Here is a 23,068-nt window from a genome sequence, read left to right as displayed (position 1 = left end):
CTTCTTAGCTGACTTTATGCACACACACATACACACACACACACACACACGCACACGCACACACACAAGCCTCCTCTAAGAACATCAGAAAAAGCTGCGTCAGAGAGAAGGAGAGTGCTTTTGTCAAGGCAGGAAAGGAAATTTCTGCTAAAATATTTACAGTTAATCTCGTTGTTTTGTATCACATCTGACATGTGACAAAAAAATGAAAAAGATGTTTGCCTTCATTTGTTTTTCCCCCCCAACAGCTTAGAGAATTACAAAAGGAATACAACACATTTGTGAGAATGACGTCCAACCAAAGGACAAACAATCACTGAAAGTTTGAAGGGGGAAAAGATAAATAAAAATAAAAAAATTGGAGATGAAAGTGTTTTTTTTTTTAATGTTTCCAGTCGTTTGAGCTGCAGGAACAGAAGCAGAATGGCTGTAGGTGTCATGTAATCCCTAAATACCTCCAAAGATGTGCGAAGTGCCTTGACCTCGGGTCACGCTTGTTTTGATGTGGCAGAACGAGCTCGCTGCACCTCAGAGGATTCTCCCGTCAAACGTGTGGTTCCTATCTGGTCTGATGTAGCAGATCTGACGTGTGTGTGTGCGTGTGTGTGTGTGTGTGTGTGTGTGTGTGTGTGTGTGTGTGTGCGTGTGTGCGCGTGTGCGCGTGTGCGAGAGAGAGGCTCTACGCTCTGACCAGATACATTTATTGGAGTTCTTTCCTCCTTTAGGGACCAATTGGTGAGCAGAGTTTTCATCTGGAAAAGCTGTCCATCAGTCAGATTCTAAATCAATTCATTCAACATTCAATCATTCACTCCRAGTTGACCACTTTGTAAAAGATTTACTCTTTTTTTCTTTTTTCTTTTTTCAGCTAATGTGATTTTGTTTATAGGTGCCGTTTGTTTGATTTCCAAAAGATTCCTTGTTTATTCTTTTTAGATTTTGCAAATAACATATGCACATTTTTATCCAAATCACGCCTGTTACATGCATGGTAATAGTGCTACTTTGTGTTTTTTAAGTACTTTGAAATGCCTTGTTTCTGAAATGTGCTATACAAATAAAATTTGATTGATTGATTTTATTGATTTAAGCCTCTGGAGATTTCAACCCACAATAACAAAAAGTAGTTTTCTGAAAAATCGGTTCTGTGCTTGTTAAACAAAAACAAAATGCATTTCTCTAATTCAACACTATTTTGTTATAAAATTATAAAACTGTCCTGCTTCAGTGCTTGTAACAATGCATAACTTGATCGATTTAGATTGCTGTAACATCTGGGTTTATCCTATGACRTTATAAACCRAAGTCCATCCTGCTGGAAATCGGTGCTCTATCGCGTTTTTATCGAGTTGGGTAAGAAAAACTGGGCTGAATAATAATTACTTTTGTACTTCTTATACAAGTCGTTAGTTGGCTGTAGTGAGCCACATAGTTCTCTTGCACGTCGACATCCAGATGTGTAGTTAGTATTCATGTTTCACATGTTTTCCTCCATCTATAGGACTCCCCGTCAGTGTCGTCGACACTTCCAAAAGAGTGTTGATTAAACACCGAGGTGTCGGGAATACTTTTGCCAATATGTACTCACACATCARGTCGCTTCATGTATGTCGTTCACAGACTGTCTATTTGAGGGAGTTTTTTTTTTTTGTTTTGCAAGAAAACTGCTTTTGAATGTGGTAGAATGCCACCAATGAGGCAAAAATACAAATGCGCTCAAAAACCTGATACGGAAAAAATAAATAAATAAATTCTTGCATTAAACACTAGTGACTGAAAAATAGCAAAATTTTAAAAGGAAATAACTCAAATGTGTTTTTGGACTTTAAWTTTTCTTAAAGTCCAAAAACACTTACAGGGCTGTCAGTGTTTACATCCTCACTGATGATTTCTTCTTTTGCATTTTTTGTTTTGTTTTTGTCACACTCAAAATTTCAGACCACCGAACACATTGTAACACCAGACCACGAGGACCTGAGTGAATACCAAACTAGCTTGTAATCCTTTTTGGAATACGATCATCCATGAAAGCAGAATAAGAACAGTGGAGAACCTTCTCCCCAGTGGACARATTTATATTCATTTTGCGTTAACAACCCATCCGAGACGCTACAAAAGAACCCAGAACAACATCTAAAGCACTGCAGGTGGTGTAAATTGTACGTTTAGAACATTTGGAAACTTAAAATAATGTATTTGTCTAAAGCAATAAGTAAACATAAAAAACTATTTTTTACATATTCAACCACTCCAGTTGTTTATTCATATTAACCGTTTTCTTTCTTTACAATTTGTGATTCACTGTCACCTGAGGACGTAAAGCAGTRTGTGTGTGCTATTATTTCTTAATATGCTATTTGTATTACAAAATCATTCCTATAACAATGTAATTCACCAAAATTWAAAATTTTTGTACAATTTATGAGCTGCATTCWAGGTTATTGAGTTTTTGGCATAGTTACCATGTCGACATTTCATTAGTGACGTCCCGTTGTGTTTATCTAGATATGTGACRTCAAACTTCCCAGACGTCACCTGAGATCACTTTCCAGTTTGCGCTTTTCGCCTTCACACCACTACGATTAAATCCATTTTCCTAATGTTCCTTCACACATCCGCCAAGGATGTCATCTTTTCTAGCTGCTCAAAAGATCAAAGCATGTGACAGAGGAACGGCGGTAACTATGGAAACCGGCTGTGTGTTTTTGAAAAGCTGTCCATTAYGGCTCAGAGTTCCTCTTGCTATTAAAGGAACACTTCTCACACTAAAGCTCCTCTGCCTCCCATCAGGAGGCACAAAACCATAAATCACAGCAGCTTTCTGCTGAGCTAAATGATGACAGACAATGCATGCTTTTAAGCTTTACTGCTGAAAGATTTATGTGAAAAGGCCTGGAGGATTCCGCAGGTAATTTCTTTGCACGCATCTGCCCTGGCACAAGAAAYGCTTAAAGTGAGTTAAGAGCGGGGGTCAGAGGCAATAAATCACGCACAGTTCTGATAGAAAGTATCTAGAAGCCGAATATAAACGATGGAAAAATAATTTAGTCCTCACAAAGTGACAGATGTGAGAAAACTGTTATTCGGTCTTGCGGGAGGTTTTGGGCATGAATGGAGCTTTAATGTCTTCATTTACTACAGGACGCAAACTCAGAAGAGCTGTCCATCCGGAGTAATCAAACACAATTTACACAMGCGCCTCGGCAAAGGCTCCACAAGACCGGAAACTCAGCAGAGGTCAAAGAAACGATGCCGAAACCATAAATCAAGGTGGCTACGGGCTTGGTGCCCACAAAACAAAAGGAATTATCAGCAGAGAACGACAATCTGGCAAATAAGAACAAGTAAAATGACTGATGACAAACATTCCTGTTGTTGAAGAAAAAAAGAGGTACAACAGCCARAACGGCACACGGGAGCGCGGAGCTAGCAGGAAGATTTTAGAAAYGTATCCTAACAATTTGTTTTTCCCTCATCTTAAGCATAAACAGCTTAGAAAAACAGAATGGGGGATTCAGTAGGACAGTTTGACTTATGTTTCATGTTGATGTAATTCAACATAAAACATGTTGAATTACATCATGTGGTAATTCATTATGTGTAACATAATGAATTACCACATAGAAAACAGAGATTCATGAGGAGACTATTTTTTTTCCATAACTAGAGCAAAAAAGTAGCAGAAGAGGTCATGAAGCAGCTTTTAAAAACAGGATGAAAGGCGGCACTCTCTGCTCTGAGATGCTGGAACAGTCTGCTGCAGACGYTTCCTGAAAAGTGTAAGACCAGTACATGTTCTTTTTATCATCACCACAAGTTGTGAAATCCTCCACTGCAGACATTAAACATTTTTCATCTAACTGGCCACAACAGATTAAGTTCTCATCGGTGTTGAATTTTTCTACTAAAAGTTAGATGTGAGTGTATTTTTTTTTTTCAAATATGAAGCTATGAGTGAGTAGATCTCCCAGAGGGCAAAAATGTTAGTTCAGACACAACACACTGTTTCAGTAACACGCCCATGAACCACTCTGTTTGTAAAACTACTTTGGAAAAATAATGANGCTACGAGTGAGCAGATCTCCCAGAGGGCAAAAATGTTAGTTCAGACACAACACACTGTTTCAGAACCACTCTGTTTGTAAAACTACTTCGGAAAAATAATGACACAGATGTTGGTGATGACTGAAAGATATTTTTCACCATGGCTCTACACCCTATAAAGTCGCTGAACATGCAATGTTATTCATGTAACTTTTTCAGTAGTTGCACAAAACACAGCTTTCTCTGGTAAGGTGCTGGTTTTCCCTCTAAAGGTACAGGCACATTTAGTCCTGTAACCCCAAATTACAAGCTAAAATCAGAAGGTCTGAGATAATTTAAYTACCTTTTTTTTGTAGCATTTGCTAACTCKGTGTTTTACTTACATTTAGATAGGCAAACCAAATATGTTAGCAAATTCTGCCACACAGGGAATAAATTTGTCCTAACCACCCAGCAGTCAGACACAAAGTCAGATCAATAACTAGTTTGTGAGAATACCATTTCCGAAATCTTCAAATCAAGTTTGCATTGGGCAGTAACTCCAATATAGACTATAATTCTGTGCACGGGAAAGAGAGGCAGGAAGAAATGTGCCACTAAATATCTTCCAAMACATATTAAGAACAATACACAACTTTCATAGTCAGAATTTCAGCTTCAAAAGACGTTCTTGTTGTTTTTACAACTTTGGAACTCAAGAGAATCCGACCTCTGGGTGCAAGAGGAAAAAAGACAAAACAAAGAGTCATAAATGAAGACTTCAAGAGACTTCTACTGCAGGTAGAAAATGATGTGCTCATAATCTTTCAACAGAGCTTCACTCAATGGCTAAGGGGCAAGACGGGCTTCTAATGTTCAGAAGTAAACACACCAATTATGTTGCCCAATAAAAATCCATAGAAGGAAATTGATACGTCATTAACGCCACAACTAATCAGAGCAAAACGCTTGTTCTCTTRAGGTGTAATGAGTCACTTTAGGTCAGTTCCTTTATTCATTCATGCAAACATGCGACGGAAAACTCTCATTAGGTCTGGTCTGGTCCTGAGGTTTTCACAAAGCGCCCTTCCCTACTGGCTGGTTTGTGCAAAAAGGATGTTTGAATGGACTATCTGCATAAACAACGATTGTGATTCTGGCCCCCGACGTTGTTTTATAATGTGCAGTGGAGGACCCCTGGGATGAGTTGGCTGATTGAAGACRTCTAATGCTTCTCTGCGTGTGTGTGTGGGTGCGTGTGTCAAACCAGTCATCTGTTTACCAAGGACAGAGAATGTGATTGGAGTCCAAATAATGAATGTGCTCCATCATTCTCAGCCATAATGGAAAATAAGTGGCATGGTATCAGGAGTCAATTCTTTTGAGAAAGATGATTAATCAGTATTTTTGATGGATTTTTATCCGCAGGCGAGGCAGACAGAGCGCTGTAAGCCTTGAATCAGGCTGAACTCAAAACTAAGGCACGTCTTGTTTACTCTCGTCTGGTATCTGAATAGCAGAGCATGAATAGAAGTGCGTCGTGTCATAAATGTGATCTGCTCCTCATAAATGTCTGCTCTTCTGTCTGCTCTTCTGCCTAACATTAAGCTTAAAAAAAAAAAAAAGTGTCCAAGCAGCATTAGAAAACGTACAATTACTGGAAAAAGTGTTTCATGTTGGAGTATTTTCATCTTGGAATGGTAGCATGCAAACTATCGAATRAGATGGCATCACCGGTGTAATAAAATAAAACGYATGTATCTTGTCCCCTTGCAGGGAYAAGTGGGATAAATTCGAGGCTCTGAGGCAAGGTTCGACTTTGAGCTATATGTTAATGTAATTTAAAATATGGGYGAATATGTGGTCCAAAAAAARTAYGAGTGTAATATCATTGGTTGGCCTTCTRCAGTGTTAACAAAGAAGGATTAGACACATTGTTTTTACAATCCCCAAATGCCATATTAGATTTTATCAACTGAGTTAGTTTCTTCTATTCAGTGCCTCCAACGTTCATTTTTTCTTTATCATCAGTGCCGTCTCCRACTTATTAACAGCACTCTGTCTCAAACATCCGGAGGAGAGGCCACTCTATAATCAGGATTTYATGATAATCAACACTCATCTCACAGTGACCTTCATGATGTTCCTGGAAAAAAAAAACTGATATCAAATGACATCACATTACTTTCAATAATTCGTACCCATATGGAATTTTCTCTATTAAAGTTAAAGTTAGAAAACAAAAAGATTGTAATTCTATAAAGTCTTATTTAAGAGACAGATATGTGTTGTCCCTTCCAACYAAACGGTTGAATTAGATAACAGAAATTTTAAAACATTTTATAATTGCGTTTGAGCTTGTAGTTGACAAGAGTTATAATTTCCATAAACAAAGTAAAAAAAATTGAGTAAAACACATTAAAACTATGAGCACTAAAGCAAAATCAGCAGAAGGATGGAGTTGCATATACAACACTATCAAACATGAACATTAACATTGTCACATGACACAATAAAAAGTGACTAGAAATGCTGTTTGAGGACAGTAACTTGGAGACCTAGTAAACCGGCACCCTTTCTATTGATTTGAAAACACTCTGTGGTGACCCTGGTCTACCTTTTTTCTTCCAACCTTATTAAATAACCAGCTGTGACAAAAATTGTGATCTAAAAGAACTCAAATTCTACCTGCATTAGAGTATATGTCGTCATTTCTGCTCTGACCCAGCAGCTTCACTCTATTCCACACAGTTGGGCACCAGCACTCCCGTTTCTTGCAACAGCTGCGTTGCTGTAATGTGAGCCGTGAACTGCTTGTCTATAACATGGCAGTGCAGGCAAGATCATAAAAATCCCAGTATAAATCTATTTTTTACTGACAAAAATAGTGYATCTATTCGCACAAGATTTCAGTCTTATGTAACAACAGCTGCATCAAAGTCCTTTGCAAAAAATATATATAAAGAGTAAAACTTAATTTGATGTGTGATATCCACCTCCAAAGATTCCCTTTATGTTAGAAAAGTACATTTAGAATTTTTTATCTGCTTTGAAAAACAATGAGACACCGAGCGTGATTAATTCATGGTTCACATGTGGAAGGATTTTAGGTTTTCTTATAACGAAATGTGCCTTTCAAGCAGACTGCATTTTTAAAATCCCCTCCATAGCGGCACGCTGTTTTTTTTTTTGCAGAGAACAGAAATAAAAGCAAGAACAGAGTTGGTGTGAGCGTAATTTTGCATTTAGATACCCTGCATTACAAAGCCGGATGAATAAACATAACCTTTTCCCTCGTGTCAGTTCATCTCCAGTTCTTGCGTTCTCTGCGGAGGGGCTGGTCAGGAACAGGACAGAGTGGGCAGCAGATTGTATTTCTGGATCACTGTTTAGGTTAGAAGTTCTTGCGAGACGGCGAGAAAGCCCCGGTGACACAACCATACATTTGGAGTATACACACAGCTGCAGCGTCAGGTTCCAGCTGAGGCACAAACCAATATAAGTTCATTTCAGATTGTTTGGAGATGTGCCCAGGGCAAAGGTTTCATAGCTTGGTGTATATTTTAGAGGGCGGGTGATTCTTCTGAGACGGACACAGTGAGCAGGAGATTGTTCAGCGAAGRATAGCCTGGAGCCTYGGGCTCAGTGTACATTTATGAGACAGTTAAGGGAGAAGGATGGGATGGAGAAAGAAGCAGCACTGAAAAGGAAAGAGAGCCAAGAAGCAGGGATGTGTGAATGTTTGCTTTCCTTCAGATGAGTGGGAGCTTGTAGGTGTGTTAGGAGTCTGTTCGCACAGCCTTTGGGGCACAACATATATAGAAGCCTATTACCTTTCTCTCATCCCTGCTTACTTTTCAGGCCAGCGCAGCGTCGAGTCTTAGGGGTCTGTAAATATACATCCACAAGACAGAGGAAGGATGGATAAACAAAGGTTTGCGGTGAAAGCTAAAACCATCACCAGCCCCAAGTATTCACGTCTCTTGTTTTTTTATGGAATTTACTGCAGGCCTGAAAAATCAATGCCTTGCTCTTAAAATCTACTCTTTGTTTGAATGGACTTCTTTTTTCAGTTTAATTTAGTCCAACACTGCAGAGTTAGGAAAAGAGGAGCTTCGCATGATTCTGGAGACAGAACTATTGAAATAAAGGCTCTTTTAGCAACCACAAAAAAAAAAAAAAAAAAATGAGCAAAGGCACTGAAAATAAGAAGGAATACAATATACAGCCTCTCTGCCTCGGGTATATTGATCTATATCTCTCTGCTAAACTGCCCATCATGAGCCCAACTGTGAATTATAAATCAATGCAGTAGCAGTGGATAAAACTTTGGGATTTTTGCTCATTTCTAGTTTGCTCTATGTTACGCATTCATACTCATAAAAGAAATAGTCTTAATACCAGRACTCGATAGTATAGAACAGAACAGGTAAAACAAACATTAACCAACCGTAGTCCTAGCTTGATGCTCAGGAAGAGCGAGGCAGATGTCACGGTCAGACAGTGGGGAAGCAATAGGGCTGTCCCGTCAGTTCCCAAAACCACAGGGGGGAAAAAAAGAAACTCACAAAAGCGAAGGTGGGGTCAGTGTGACCCGGACGGGACCGCACACACGGTAAAAAGCTCAGGCAGGATCCACCTGCCCCTTCCTGCGACTATGGAGGGGTTAAGTTCTTGTCAAACTACTTGACATGCCATGTATGTTGGTGAATTGAAGAACAGCTTAACTGGAGAAAACACAACTGATTTAGCAAAATCTTCAGTCCTGTCAAGTCCTGATTTGAATAGTGCATGTGAAGTAGTGTAAATGGTATGGAGTTCAATGTTCAAATGTGTGATTACTTTTACACATGTCTGTCTTTTTGTATTATATATATGCTTAATGCCAACTGATCATCTCTATCTGAGAATAAATTTGCAATCCTAAGTCAATTAAGAAGTCAATTAGCTGAACTGGGTGATGCTAAACCACTCAACAATCTGATACGAGAGAATGTCCATTAGTGTATGCAGGGTAAATTGTGTCGCTTTAGATCGATTTCTATTACCTGATTATTGTTGTAGTGTTTGAGTATTAGTTGTGTAAATGCAGTAGCAGTGGCATGTATGTAATTCAGAAGTTGTAATCATCTCACTCAATGTTTTTTGGCCCATCAAAAAATAATACATCTTCCTACACCAACGAAATGCAAGGTATTTAAAATACAAGCTGATTTGGGCGTAGCGATGATGATCGCGCTTCTAGTGACGAGACGAAGCTGGTTAACGACTCTGTAAGTCAACCCTGTCTAATCACTGGATTACTTTAAAAAACCAGCCAATTTATCCAATCATCTGACTGGTGTGAGCATTTCCCTTCATCTTCTTATGCATGTTTATGTCTAATTTTCCTCTCTCTGGTTTTACATGCCTGTGTTCTTGTGATTGCTTTACTCCATCTTGTACAGCACTTCTTGATTATGTTTAAAAAAAAAAGATCTTTAATAAATAAATTCTTTAACCAAAAATATATATATTCTAGTCAGTGGGGAAATATTGAAAATGCTTATTCATTTTCTGTCATTCAAACTCTTTATGATTTCATAAAAACATGTAATTGTTGGTTTGTGATAAAACAAAAATGGCAAAGAAATTAACAAAGCTAGAGAAAAAGCAACAGTTTAGAGGGCATGATACACTCTGGGCTCGTATACATCTGATAAATAACATTTTCTCTCTTTTAAATTCTTAAACGTGATCAACAGAGTAATCTTTTAACCGGCACAAACTATAATAAGTCTTTGATTCAGGCACACAAGTATTAGTTCTGCTGAAATCTAATCATAATGACATCTTGGTGAAAGTAAGATGTAATCATCGACACAGATAAGAAATGAAGAAGCTTCATGATACTGAAAACAAAATGTAAAAGAAAAAAGGAATTAAAAAGTAATGAGAAAAGATTTCGGACAGTGAGAATAGAGCAGTTTATTAGCCTGTGGTATATAATTGCTGTAGAGAAAAGAACTGAATAGTAAGTGGATTGCCCAGGATAAAAACAGACATTTATGAAGTTTTAAATAGAACAGTTTCTTTTTTGTGAGGCAATCACTGTTATTCAGACAGTATTTTTATTTTGTTAAGCAACTGACAGCATGAAATATATGTCACAACAAATATACAAGTATGGCATGCTGCAGAGCCCATCTTCAATGTCGGCTTAAAAAAAAAACCAAGACGACATAAAGGCAGGAAGTGTTTCGATTCAAAAGTTCAAGTGAGCGTTCAACAGCATAAACGGCTGGGGGTTTATGCTGAACACCTGCTTGAAGGCCAACTCCACTCATGTCAACAAACTGCTGAATATTCACATACATTCAGATTAGGTCCTTCTCGCACAGAAAATTGTGTTTAAAAATAACTACACCTGCCTGCATCTGTTTCAGCTGCGCATGTGTGTGTGCGTGTGTGTGTGTGTGTGCGCGCTGGTTTAGTGGAACAGAGAGCAGATGACTGCATGTAACAGAGCGAATCCCAGCAAGAGTTTCTCATAAATGATTCCAGCTCTAAAAATCCTGAAATGTCTCTCATTTCTAATTTAAACTTTTGATAATATTAAGTTCCTCTTTGAAATGGAAGCCTACCCCCAGCTCTCCACAAAACAAGTTTTAAAAGCAAAAAGATTAAAACTGGAACACAGTCACAGTGAATGTATGTATCCAAACCGCTTTCCACGTCTACGCTTTCTTACACTGAGACTCCTTTTGATTTAGTGTAACGTACTTTTTCTCCAGTAGGTGGCGCCACTGTTAGCGGCAACTTCAGTTATTTTTTATTTTTTTTAAACCAACAAAGCAAGGACCAGACCATGGTTTTGTGTCATAAAAATCTTATGGTTATATAAAATAATATCAGAACCTTTAGTGCTACTTTATTCATCACTTTTACAGAAACTTATTTTAACTGCATTTTGAGCAGATGTTTTGAGCACAGACTTAAAAATAATGCAACACAGTTTCCGGATCATTTAATTTGGAACATAATGGATCTAAATGGAGATGGATAATGGCGTGCCTGAATGAATCTACGGTAACCCAGATGATCCAAAATAAGGCAGAACAATGGCGTCATTTCTTAAAATTATCCACGTTGGTTAGATTTTTCACGCTAAGCTGAATTCTAAGCCCTACAAATTTTTTTTTTTTCCCCTGGCAACTTTAAAGTTGCATGTTTTACTTTATTACCACACTGAAGAGGAAGAATCAATTCTGACACTACAGACTTGTTCTTCAGTCCTACTGTTTTCCCCAGAACAAAACTATTCAGCGAACCAGAGGCATACTGCTGAATCAGGCGATACAATCCTGCATTAAGTTTTCTTTCAGTCCTACGTCAAATGTAAATTATTCAACAGCGGAAATTGCCTGTTTTTATTTGCTAAGGATAATAGATTTTTGTTTGTTAGTTTTTTGAGGTTTAAAAACAAAAACCATCAGTATTTCAGGGTAAACTCATTTCGACTTTGATGAAAAAGTGTCTGCTTACTTACGGAGCTAAATTCAAGCATTTGCCATCTGGGACAGATGAGTTGTGTGGGAGGTACTTAAACTTAATGTTCACTTTAAATCACAGTTATTATGCCTTTAAGATTCAGCCCTGGAATTACCTTAAAAAAAACAAATAAAAAATCAAAACAGTGACACTATTTGATGATCCTGGTTTCTTTTCATTCACCAACTACCCTGTTTTAACTTAACTCTAAAAATGGTAACAGTTACAGTCCCATTTATACCGTCTTGCCTGTTACATCCAACTGTTCAGGCCTACAACAATTTATCATATTAAGTTTCAATCCCGCAAAAACGTGACATAAGCTGTGAAGTCACAGCTGAGATGCAAGTTTAAAAACTACAACAGACCGAGACAAAGCTCAGATTCGCTCCTGACAGTCGGTGTGCACCGATGTCTCTTAAAGACAATATTCTGGTGGCTGCCGATTTGAAAAAAAACTTAACAAAATAAAATWAAAAAAGTCACTTTAGGTGGCCGAGGTTCTTACAAACTTCGTCTAGCGAACCAGTTCTTTCTGACATCCTTGCTCCTCTGAAACTCGCAGATCAGATCATGTCTCTCCGGTAGCAGTGACGTGCGTGGCGCCCTCCGTCTGCCGCACATGCCGATTCAAACCCAGACCGCGAGGCTTGGACGACAAAAACTCCTTATGCTTCTGTATAAACTGGAAGCTTAGTGAGGTTCTGTAAACTTTGCTCCCTCTGCAGTTTGCAATGAGCAYGGTTGATCAGAGGAATAATAAWAAAAAAAAAAAAAAAGAAAACAGTCAGGATGAACTTAATGACCTCTGAGTGACGCTTGGGTGTGAACCAGAGTTCAAGATGCCCACTCCCACGTTTCTCTTATCATTGTCTCTTTTAGAGGCACGAGAGCTGCTTGAATATCCATCGAGACGTCATGAGAAGTGAAAGTATGCGAGACGAGTGACKCATGAGGGGGGGTGCCGTTACCATATGTGAGATTCACAGTGAGTCATTTTGATGACGCCCACTCCTCCACCAAGCCGGCGGTAGTTCATTCCACCGTACAACCTGGAGAAAAGGTAACCAGAGGCATACTGCTGAATCAGGCGATACAATCCTTCATTAAGTTTTCTTTCAGTTTCTTTCAGCAAATTTACATTTGTCCTACGYTGACGGAATCAACATGCTGTCTGTTGATGAAATCAACAGACAGCATGTTGATGCTGTCTGTTGATTTCATCAACAGACAGCATGTTGACGGAATCAAGTCACAGAAGATATGTCAGATGAATAAAAAAATTAAATAAAATACAGTGTCTTGCAAAAGTAACTTTGATTTTCTTTTTACATTTTAAATACTAGAAGCTTTAAAGCATTTTAATTCAAGATAGATTTACAAAGTAGCACATAGTTGAATAGATAGGCCTCGTTTACTCTGGTTAACCGATAAAACTGAGATAATCAAATTGCTTCCAGAAGGCTCATAGTTAGAAAACCAGGTTTAAAGCAGGGTTACGTTATTGAACAAAATCTCAAGCTTTGAACATCTGACTGACCATGTCCTAAGACATAGCCTGGAGTTTTGCACACCAGCAGATCTACCAACATGTATTTGCACACCCAGATTCACAGACATGGGGAAAGGGAGTGGAGAACCTGCAGCGATTTACAGCTCAGGTAGAATAATATGCTACTACGACCACTAGGCCTGTCACGATAACAAATTTTGCTAGACGATTAATTGTCTAAAAAATTATTGCGATAAACGATAATATTGTTTCAATACCTTTTGACATTGATTTAATGGAAATGACTAATAATGCATGCGATTTCCTGCCATAGATAGATATACTTTATTTTCAAACAAACACACAACACTAGAACTGATAAACTAAATAAACAAAACAACCAAAAACMAAAATAAAATRRATTCTCAGTCTCCATTAACAAAAAACGTACTTGAATAAAAACTAAACAAGATAAAGCCAAAGTGGAAATAAATACTGCATTCAACCAAAAGAGTGCAGATTATGAAGTCTATATACTATATTGCCCTTCAGTAATCACTAGATTTAAATAGAGAAGATGGGCACAWCCCACTACCTAATGCAATAGTTCACACTACACCATTTTTTGCCCCTATTTTCCCCTCAAGATAATCTTAGATCATTGGCCGATCTAAGATTCTTGCTGGTGATTTCGTAACCGATCATCCTGTAGTGTGTGGTGTGTTACGGTAGATCGTCGTGGCCGCTCCGATCTAAATCAGGGGTTTTCCCCGTCTGGGAGCTTAACGCTGAATGTGACAGGTAGCCAATCAGAAAGCACGGATTCTCCTCCGTGCTTTCTGAGGGGAAATTACGAGGGGAATCCCAAACAGCAGACACGGCTCAACCCGAAGTCCAGCGGACATTGGAGATGATATGTGGAAACAACATTAATGTTTATTCAACATTTTGTGCAAAGAATATAGAAATGATGAGGAGAAGAGTTGGAGCCAAATTGCTACCACAGTTGATAAACCCGGTAACTTTTCAGCTGTTCTTCGTTAACCTGACATAAATAGGTTATAATGATTTTCATTCAGTCAGGACTTTACGCTGACTCTAGCCACATGCATTGCAGGTAGATTCTAGTAAAGCATTGATTAATGCATGACTTTAAAATGAGCTAACTGGACTTGTAGCCATTATTTTGTGCCCATGTGGCTGGACACCACATGGCACGATGAACCCTATTGAATTTTTTTCATTCAGTGTCATCAATAGAAAGAAAAAAAGGCAGGAGGAGACGATAAAGCCRATAATTAAAATGAGGTCGATAGGTTTAATTTATCATGCAATTAATTGATTTATCGTTTATCGTGACAGGCCTAGCAACCACAATCAGTCGTTCTTGTGCTATACAAATAAACTTGATTACTTGATTGACATAACAAATATGTCAAAGTCATGCTTTTAGGCTTTACGGCACACCGGTAAAATACATTATACATTATAAGTAAAATTGCACATCACCCAAACCACATCATCCCCACATGCTAAATGCTGTTCTTCAGCAGAAATCAGGAAGTGGATCTGTTTCATAAATACCTTTGCAATTAGCTGTAATGATGTTGCTGCATCTCCTAATTTGTGCATATCAGTCCATCAACAATCACAATAGCTTTTAGCCACAACAATATATACATTTTTTTTTTGGCTACTAGGAGTAATCTTTACTCAATCTGCAACTTTAGATCACCAGGTGCTTTAGATGGCGAAGCAGGAAGCTGCATTCAGATAAACCATCATAGGTGTGAGCTGCATAGAAAGTTTTATAAAACCTCCATGTCATTGTTTGATACTCCAAACAGTCTCCTTCTGCCTACAAAAGTTTCCATGTAAACTCTAATTTAAAAAGAAACACTACTTTAGAACTCCACATCAGTCAGATGAGATTTAAATTAAAACTCAAAACAAATAAAGACATTTAAACAACTAATCCAACATACATTTTTGACAAACCTACTAATTTCTCCTCATTTTAAAGGTGAAAAGAAAAAGGACTTACCTCCATGTGTTGGCRTCCGGATCGTATACTTCTATAGTTTTTAAATATGTTGTCCCATCGAAGCCACCTACCGCCATCAGCTGACCATTCACGACTGCCAAGCCCACCTGCAGACGCACACATTTACAGCTTTGTGTCACACAACAACAACTCAAAGTCATTCAGTGTTTATTAATTTAGTGTTTTAACCTCAGATACAGACCCCGCTACGTCTGGACGTCATAGCAACAACAGGCGACCACTGGTTGGTCCTGGGGTTGTATCTCTCTGCGCTGCTCAGCTCCGTGGTGTCGTCCCTGCCCCCGACAGAGTAGATCATGTCCTGGTAGACCGCGCATCCGAGGTGCTTCCGTCTCGTTCCCATAGGAGACACCGTGTGCCAGCGGTTTTCTTGAGGGTTATAGCGCTCCACTGACGGCAGAAAAAAACGGACGGAAATAAAACGGTATTGCTTCAGACGGCAGAAACCACAACATCTGGAGCTTAGTAGGGTTTAGCAGTCTGGAAAAGGAGGTTTTTATCAAAATTTATTCCTGCTGAAGCTGTTGAAAGAGGTTTTTATTGCTCTTTTACGAGGTAAAGTACCCGTATTTAAAGGTGATGTCCCATCAGACCCTCCAACAGCATAAAGAAATCCTCCCAGCACAGCAACAGCTACACCAAGCCGCCTGGTGCTCATTGAGGCCACACGAGTCCACTTGTTTTCCTTTGGATCATACCTAGAAGAAAGTTATGTTAAGATGCAGTTAATCAACTACACAGGAACTTATTTCCGGTAAAATAAGAGATAAAGCAAAGTCAGTTTCAATTATTGCTTCCAATTCTCATTAGGAATGTCTGTTTACAGGCAGGAAATGAGAACAACTACAAGATTAAAGATTTAATAAAGTGTAAAAAAAAAAAAAAAAAAAAAGTAAACTGAGCTCAATTTATGCTCAAGGACAAACCTTTCAACAATGTTGAGACAAGACACTCCGTCCTGTCCTCCGACAGCATACAGGAATCCGCCCAGTACAGCAACACCCACGCTGGTTCGACAAGTGCTGGTAGGGGCGACGTCGCTGCTCCACTGGTTGGTTTTAGGATCGTATCTGCACAGGTGGAAATCAAACGCTGCTTTAAAGAGAATTTCATTCCTTCCTTCACCAACCTAAACGGTAGTATTTTGGGAGATCGGCTTGTAAAGGGAACGTGAGCCATTGTGGCACCAACCTCTCCACAGAGTTGAGATACGAAGAGCCGTCRTGACCGCCCACCGCGTACAACAAGTCGTCRAGGACGCTGACGCCGACTCCACATCGCCGTTTGCTCATTGAGGCCACCATGCGCCACTCGTTAGTCTGCGGGTCGTAGCGCTCCACGCTGGAAATGGCGTCTCCGCTGCACCAGCCGCCAACTGCAGAACAGAACAGAATAAAAAAAAGAGAAAAAAATGACTCAAACTTGTAAAATTAGGACCTAAATACTAACATTTTTAGAACTTCACACATTAACATCATATGAAATATCGTGAGAGATAAACAATTGAATTTCGGGKTTTTTTTGTTGTTCCTGACCTGCAAAAAGAACTTCTCCGCATCGAATGGGTTTCCGAGGGCGGGTTCTGGGACCCTGCATCAGCGGCCGTTCTTGTGGAAGCAAAAGGTAGTTTTTGGCCTCATCAACCAGGTCTCTGAAACAGTGGAGAAATTACATCATGTCTCCGTTTATTTTATTTTTCTATAGATCAACGGGAATGTACAGTGATGTGGAAAAGTGTTTGACTGCTTCCTGATTTCCTAGTTGTTTTTTTTTTTGCATGTTTGTCACATTTTAGTGTTTCAAACCATAAAACCAATTTAAATATGAGTCCACAATTTTCCACAAGGGGACAATTCAGTTTTTAAAATAACGTGATTATTATTAAGGGAGCAACAACTGCAATCAAACYACTGTTCCACACCGGGCTACAATAATAAACATCTTCACTTAAAAACTCAATTTTGTGTTTACTTGTGTGGCTTTGACTAATATTTAAATTGGTTTGATGTTCTTAAACACTGAAGTGTGACAAACTTGCAAAAAAAATAAATAATAATAATAATAGGATATCAGGATGGAGGCAAGCATTTTTTCATACCATCTGTTACAAAAACTATATTTTGTTTCAAGAAATCTTAATAAAAATTTAAATAAATGTTAACACTTTATTTGAAGGGGGTGAATAAGACTGTCATGACACTGTCATAAACATGACATAACATCTGTCATGAACATGAATAAACCTTCATGAATATTTATGACTGTTGTCATAAAGCGTCATTCGGTAAATTATGACACTTTAATACAAAGTTGACATTATTCAAAATGTCTTTGTTATGACAACTTGACATTAACCAAGAAATCATTACTGATATAAATTTGTTATAAAAGTATTACTGATTCCACTTTAAAAATTAGGTAACTTTATGTTATTAAAGGTAAAGTTTAAACAGCAATGAAGGCTTATTCATGTTCATGACAGGTGTTGTCATGTTTATGAAAGTGTCATGACAGTCTTATTCACCCCCCTTCAAATAAAGTGTTACCAAATAAATAAATAAAAAACACACCCACCTGCACTCTTCATCACTTTTGATCAGGGGGTCTGAACCAACGGTCCCCACCAGAAACTTAGGGCTTAATAATGGCAAACGTACATGCTGCAGAACCTGCAGAGAACACATTAGGGGCATCATGCATCTCATCTGAACATCAATAAGGAAATAACAAAGCACATATTAAAGCCTAAACATACCAAAATGCAGACATTATTTTGAAACAATAAACAAAAAGAAGCTACCAGATTTATCTTAGGATAAAAACCAACAATCAGACGTTTTAAATGATCCAGAACGTCGTGAAGTACCACGCGCTAACCGCACGGCTTCCTGCGGTAACAGTACTCCAACAAACCTGAGGCAGCTGGGGTCTGCGTTCCTGGATGCTGTATTTCACCCATGCCATTACGGCGTTGAAAACCTGCTCCTCGCTCCGCACGTTCAGTTCATCGCTGGAGATTATGTCAATCAGCTGGTTGGCAGGAAGCAGCATGAACTCCTCACTTTCCATTACCTGCAATCACACGCAGAGGAGGACTCAGTAAATCAGCTCTGATTAGTGTGAAGTTCTGAAATAATTTCACTCTTGAATTTTTCATATTCAGTTACMATTTTAGGATTTGACATGTCATACTTTCCAAAGTGTGTAAATCCAAACAATAAAGGCAGCAGTATCTTATAGGTTCAAGGACCTAAGGAATGAACAGCAGCACCAATCATGTATCGTTATAAAATTACCAGGAGACGTGGGAGCACCACACCGGAGGCAAACCACTATTTTCTATAAATGTTCTTTTTCTGTTGACTAGTAGAAATGGAAGACAGACACCTATATTCAATTAAATCATTCGTCAACAGAATTAATCTCACAACAAGTCTGTCATTGTAATTATGAGAGTAGAAAAGTCAAAATAACGGTTTCTGAATTAAACATTCAACATATTTCACCGTAGACTCTAGCAAAGTCAGAGGTATATTCTCTTCTGCCGCTTCCCTACCTGATTATTTTTGCAGAGATTCACAATAATAATAATATTAAAAAAAACATTAAGAAAACTGGTTGAGGATCTATTTGACCAGATTTATTTTACATCTGCTTGAAACAGCAGAAATAATGACGGTATATTATAAAAATAAAAAAAAGACACCGAATGCCATTTCTGCACATTTGTATTGTGGCTGTACAGCAGATAGTAAACAAAAGCATTTCCTCCTAAGTGGAACCCAGGCCTCTATAGCTCCCATGAGCTTGTCCTCCTCTTTAAGTAGAAGGAGTGATACCTCCGTGGAGAAGATGTGCAAATCTAAATCACTACAGTAATGCGCTGCGTCTCCATTAAAAGCAATTCCCTTGGCAGAGCTTAGGACGGGATCAATACGAACAGCAAAAGAAAATGTAAGAGCGCTTCTCCTCTTCTTGCATCTATGTTTTTTACCTCCTGAAAATTATGCTGTGTGAACTTGTCTGCGATTCGCAGGAGTTCCCGACAGGAGTGGGTGTCGGCGAAGGCCCTGATGCCCAGACAGTTGGATGGATCCAGCTGTCTCTTTAGAAACTCGCAGCAGGCCTCTTGGATCTCAGCCAGCTGGAGAAGACAGGCGGCAGGAAGCAGCGTCTGGACGTTCCCCTCCTCCACTGTCACCTAAAAGGCCAGACATGAATAAGGTTACGTTTTTTTTTTCCTATCAAGCCGACACAGGAGATAAATTCTCATAACACTTTTATTTAAAACGTAATTCGAACTAGCAAGAAAAGAAGCCACTTTAAAAGCACCAGCGGATCTAAACTCAGAAGAATAAACTATAAAATCTCCAGATTTTCAGCTTCCACCAGCATGTGTGCGCAAGTTTTTTTTTTGTACCGTGAACACCGCCRTCCTTCCTACCTGTGAGGTGTAGGCAAAGTCAATGAGCAGCTCCATGGCTCGCTCGTCAATGTCACGGATAACCACTTCAGTCTGCCTGCTCTCTGCCAGCTCCCCAGTAAACATCGCCCTAAGGAGACCACCGAAACACAGATTCAATACTACTGAAGCCAATTCTCAGGACCTCTGGAATTTTGACCTTTAATTTAATGGAAAACGTGCCGCGGGGGAGAAACCGCAGAGCGCCTTCTCATACCTAAAGTATGGGCTGCAGGCGGAGAGGATCACACGATGAGCGTAAATCTTCTTGGCGCCCACCACCAGCACCACGTCGCACAGCTCCCTGTGTTTCCTCAGCAGATTGATCACTTCCAGCGTCTGCCGTGGGTGTTTGTCCGATATGTAAGGCATGCGTGCCGGCTGGGGGACCCCTTCAGGCAGCTTGTTGGGGTCCCCCAGGGTACAGCGGCTGGTGATGTCCATTCCAGTGGCGTCCTGACGTGCGCTGGTGGCCCTTTGATTTAAAAATAATACAAAAAAGAAACAAATTTGAAAGAAAGAAGAAAGAAGAAAAGCAAAATTACAACAATTACAACTTACACATAATTATAAATGTAATGGATTATTTTCTTCTTGGACCAATTTGAGTTTTTATTAAGATGTTTTGTCTGATTGTCTGGTTATGAATGATCTTTAATAATAATTTTAAAAAAGTACACCATAAATCACATAAATAACCTATTTCTACAAAATTAAGTGACATTTTACATCTGTTACTCAATAATGCAGCATTTTGAAGCATGTATTACAGCTCTCTCAAAATTCTGAAATGGCATCATGTAAAGTCAGATGTTCTTCTGTTAACCTGAAATAAAATTTTCACAAATTAGAAGTTTGAAGTATAAAAAAAAAAAGTGAAGCTTCGTTCAGTGACGGTTTGGGCAGRTGAAAATTAAAAAGCTAAAATTAAACTTCAGCTTGGCACATTGCACTGGATATGCAGGACATCAGGTTTGGAATGGCACAGCATTAATAAGCACAACTTCCATGGGCTAATAATGGAGAAAACTCCAACAGATGAAGTCCTCTAAAGCTCACCTCACTTTGTTTTAACTGTGTATCGAATCCAAWTGGATATTTTATCCTTCCCTGCTCCTAAAAGTCCCCCTGAATAGGTGTATCCGTTCTATGCYGTCTCTACTGCCACTGCACAGACCTGGGCTAATTCTAAGTCAGCTGAACCAAATATAGTGGAGCCGCTGACCTGCATATGTAGCAGTCAGTGTAAACGTATCCACACCAGTCGGTTACCTCTATGTGTCCCCCAGATCTTTTTAGCGCCGAGAACACACAATCACTTTGATGCCGGGTTTCACTTCAGATTATGTTCACTCCGCCMGTCAAAGGTCCCTGACATTTAAACACATCCATTTCAACAGATGCCGCTGCGGGCGGATCTCACTTTGCTTTACGAACTGATTCTGTTGAGCAGTTAAATATCGATTCAGAATGAATGTGATTAGAAAGTTTGCCATCCGACGTTGGATGGGACAAATTCGGTAAAGGAGGGGCAATCCTGAATTACAACTTAAGTTGTGCCGTTTCATGGGGGCAATATTTACCCAAAAAAAATCTAATCGGTCATATTCATAGATCATTCTGATCATTTCAAAACTTCAATTCAATTTGGATGCTTTCATTTTGTCTTCAAAACAGAAGACACATTACAGACATAAGTCGTCGTTTACAGGCTGCGCTTATGCTTAGAGCACTTAGTTTTGCTGTTAAAACAACTCATTACATTTAAAGWCTGTTCCAATAATATCTATACTCCTTGATTTGTTTTAATTGAGTCATACCCAGAAACATCAATGTATTTTATGACAGACTCACACAAAGTAGCTGATATTTTAAAAAATACAAGCAACTGTCAGCTGACTAGAATAAAAATGTTAGACACATTTTTATTCACTACTTAGTTGTACACTTGGTTGCTTCTCTGATAAATGCTTCTTTTTTTTTTCTCTGGCTCGTCAGTTTAGKTGGACAGAAAAGTTTAGACTTGTGTCTTATAACTCTTTCCAATTCCAAATGATGAACTGACCACAGCTGTGTCAGATGGTTAAACCTGTTTTTTGGAGCTTAATCCTGCTTCGCTCTTCTTCATAAGTTTATCCCTGACCTGTCAGATGTGCTCTTTCGTCTTTACCAACATTCTCTCTCAATTTTCTGGGGCCTTCAGAGAGCAGCTGTGCTCTCTGAGTTCACCGAGTTCAAATTACACACAAGTGGATGTAATATAATATGTTAAGGTGACTGTAAATTCTTACCTTTCTATCTGAGTTTTATTTCTACTTCAATATTATGATCACCTTTACAATTCAACATTTGTACTTTGTGTTGGTCTATCAAATAAGACTCACAGTATGTTGAAGCTAGTGAATGTAAAGTGACAAGATGTAAAAAAATAAATAAATTTAAAAAAAGGGTTAGGGCAAGGAACTGTATCTACACTCAGTCCTAATCATCATAAATAAAACAGATCTCCAGAAATACATCTATAACTTTAAAACTATTGGCATTGTGGTTTTCCACCCCCTCTTGCCAATTAACCCCTGTTGCCTCTTAAACCTCATGCACACGTGGTAATCCAACAAGTTCTTTTTCCAGTCATGGTGATGGCAATAGTTTATTCATAGCATGTGGGYGTGTGTAGCCACATTCCTGTTCTACTTCAACCCTCAACCAAGTCAATAAGGCTGAACAATATTAGGGGAAAAAAAAAAAGAGATGTGAGATAACGTTGGTGACTGTTAGGATAACGACGATACGACTTGCAATAAATAAGGAATTAAATTTTTTTTACTGGCTTTATGCTAGCAAACATCTCAATAAATGAGCCTGTCAAACAGATGAGTCGTCTAGGCTGACGTCTGCTGTTTCGCATTGAAACAACTTAGTTGTACATTTTTAATGATGCGTATAAAACTACTTGTGTCACTGACTATATTCCAGGCATTGATATTTAGTAAATATTTATGAAAGCTCTTCACTGCATGTGCATTGCATACACTGTTATCACAATAACACAATGTGGAGACAAAAAAAATCTTTCTTTTTTGTTTCATTCCAGAGTGTAAAGCCATGAACTTTACCTTCATAAATCAATTATGGTTAATATGTTGATGTCTGAATAAGTACCGAGAAGCTATTTTAAATTGTCAGAACTATTTTGGAGAGAGCAACAATGATTTAAATCTTAATTATCAAACTGCATTCATACAGTTAAGTGGTCTTCAGACAGCGCTCTAGAGTCCAGAGGCAACAGAAAAATAATTAAGCATATTTACACCTACCTGCGCATTGGCTTTGTGTCCATGCACTGAAGAACAATATCTGATTCACGTCACCCTGTAAAGACAGCAGAACAAATCACAATCTGTGTTCATCAAGGCTCAACATTTTCCTAAAACTTAAATGCAAGTAGTTTCTGCATTTATATTTTCTCTTGAAAACACACGTCAACTTTTAAATT

At 38.7% G+C, this 23,068-nt stretch overlaps 1 protein-coding gene across 1 annotated transcript in view; it reads right to left on the bottom strand.

The window, feature by feature from the left end:
* Positions 1-9,970: 9,970 nt before the first annotated feature.
* The window catches only part of klhl20 (kelch-like family member 20), a 16,272-nt gene continuing 3,174 nt past the window's right edge, over positions 9,971-23,068 (bottom strand). The window contains exons 2-14 of the mRNA XM_008433640.2: positions 22,890-22,944; positions 19,790-20,047; positions 19,555-19,663; positions 19,105-19,311; positions 18,024-18,182; positions 17,685-17,779; positions 16,646-16,761; positions 16,302-16,485; positions 16,037-16,180; positions 15,675-15,808; positions 15,292-15,500; positions 15,090-15,196; positions 9,971-12,605 (exon numbers count right to left, since the gene is read on the bottom strand). Of these exons, the coding sequence (XP_008431862.1) occupies positions 12,521-12,605; positions 15,090-15,196; positions 15,292-15,500; positions 15,675-15,808; positions 16,037-16,180; positions 16,302-16,485; positions 16,646-16,761; positions 17,685-17,779; positions 18,024-18,182; positions 19,105-19,311; positions 19,555-19,663; positions 19,790-20,047; positions 22,890-22,912 (1,830 nt within the window). The 5' untranslated portion in view covers positions 22,913-22,944 and the 3' untranslated portion in view covers positions 9,971-12,520. The remainder of the gene's footprint in view (positions 12,606-15,089; positions 15,197-15,291; positions 15,501-15,674; positions 15,809-16,036; positions 16,181-16,301; positions 16,486-16,645; positions 16,762-17,684; positions 17,780-18,023; positions 18,183-19,104; positions 19,312-19,554; positions 19,664-19,789; positions 20,048-22,889; positions 22,945-23,068) is intronic.

Source organism: Poecilia reticulata, linkage group LG17, assembly GCF_000633615.1.
Source record: "Poecilia reticulata strain Guanapo linkage group LG17, Guppy_female_1.0+MT, whole genome shotgun sequence".
In the NCBI taxonomy this organism is placed as follows: domain Eukaryota; kingdom Metazoa; phylum Chordata; class Actinopteri; order Cyprinodontiformes; family Poeciliidae; genus Poecilia; species Poecilia reticulata.
The sequence above is the reverse complement of the archived record's forward strand: the minus strand, read 5'-3'. Positions and strand labels throughout refer to the sequence as shown.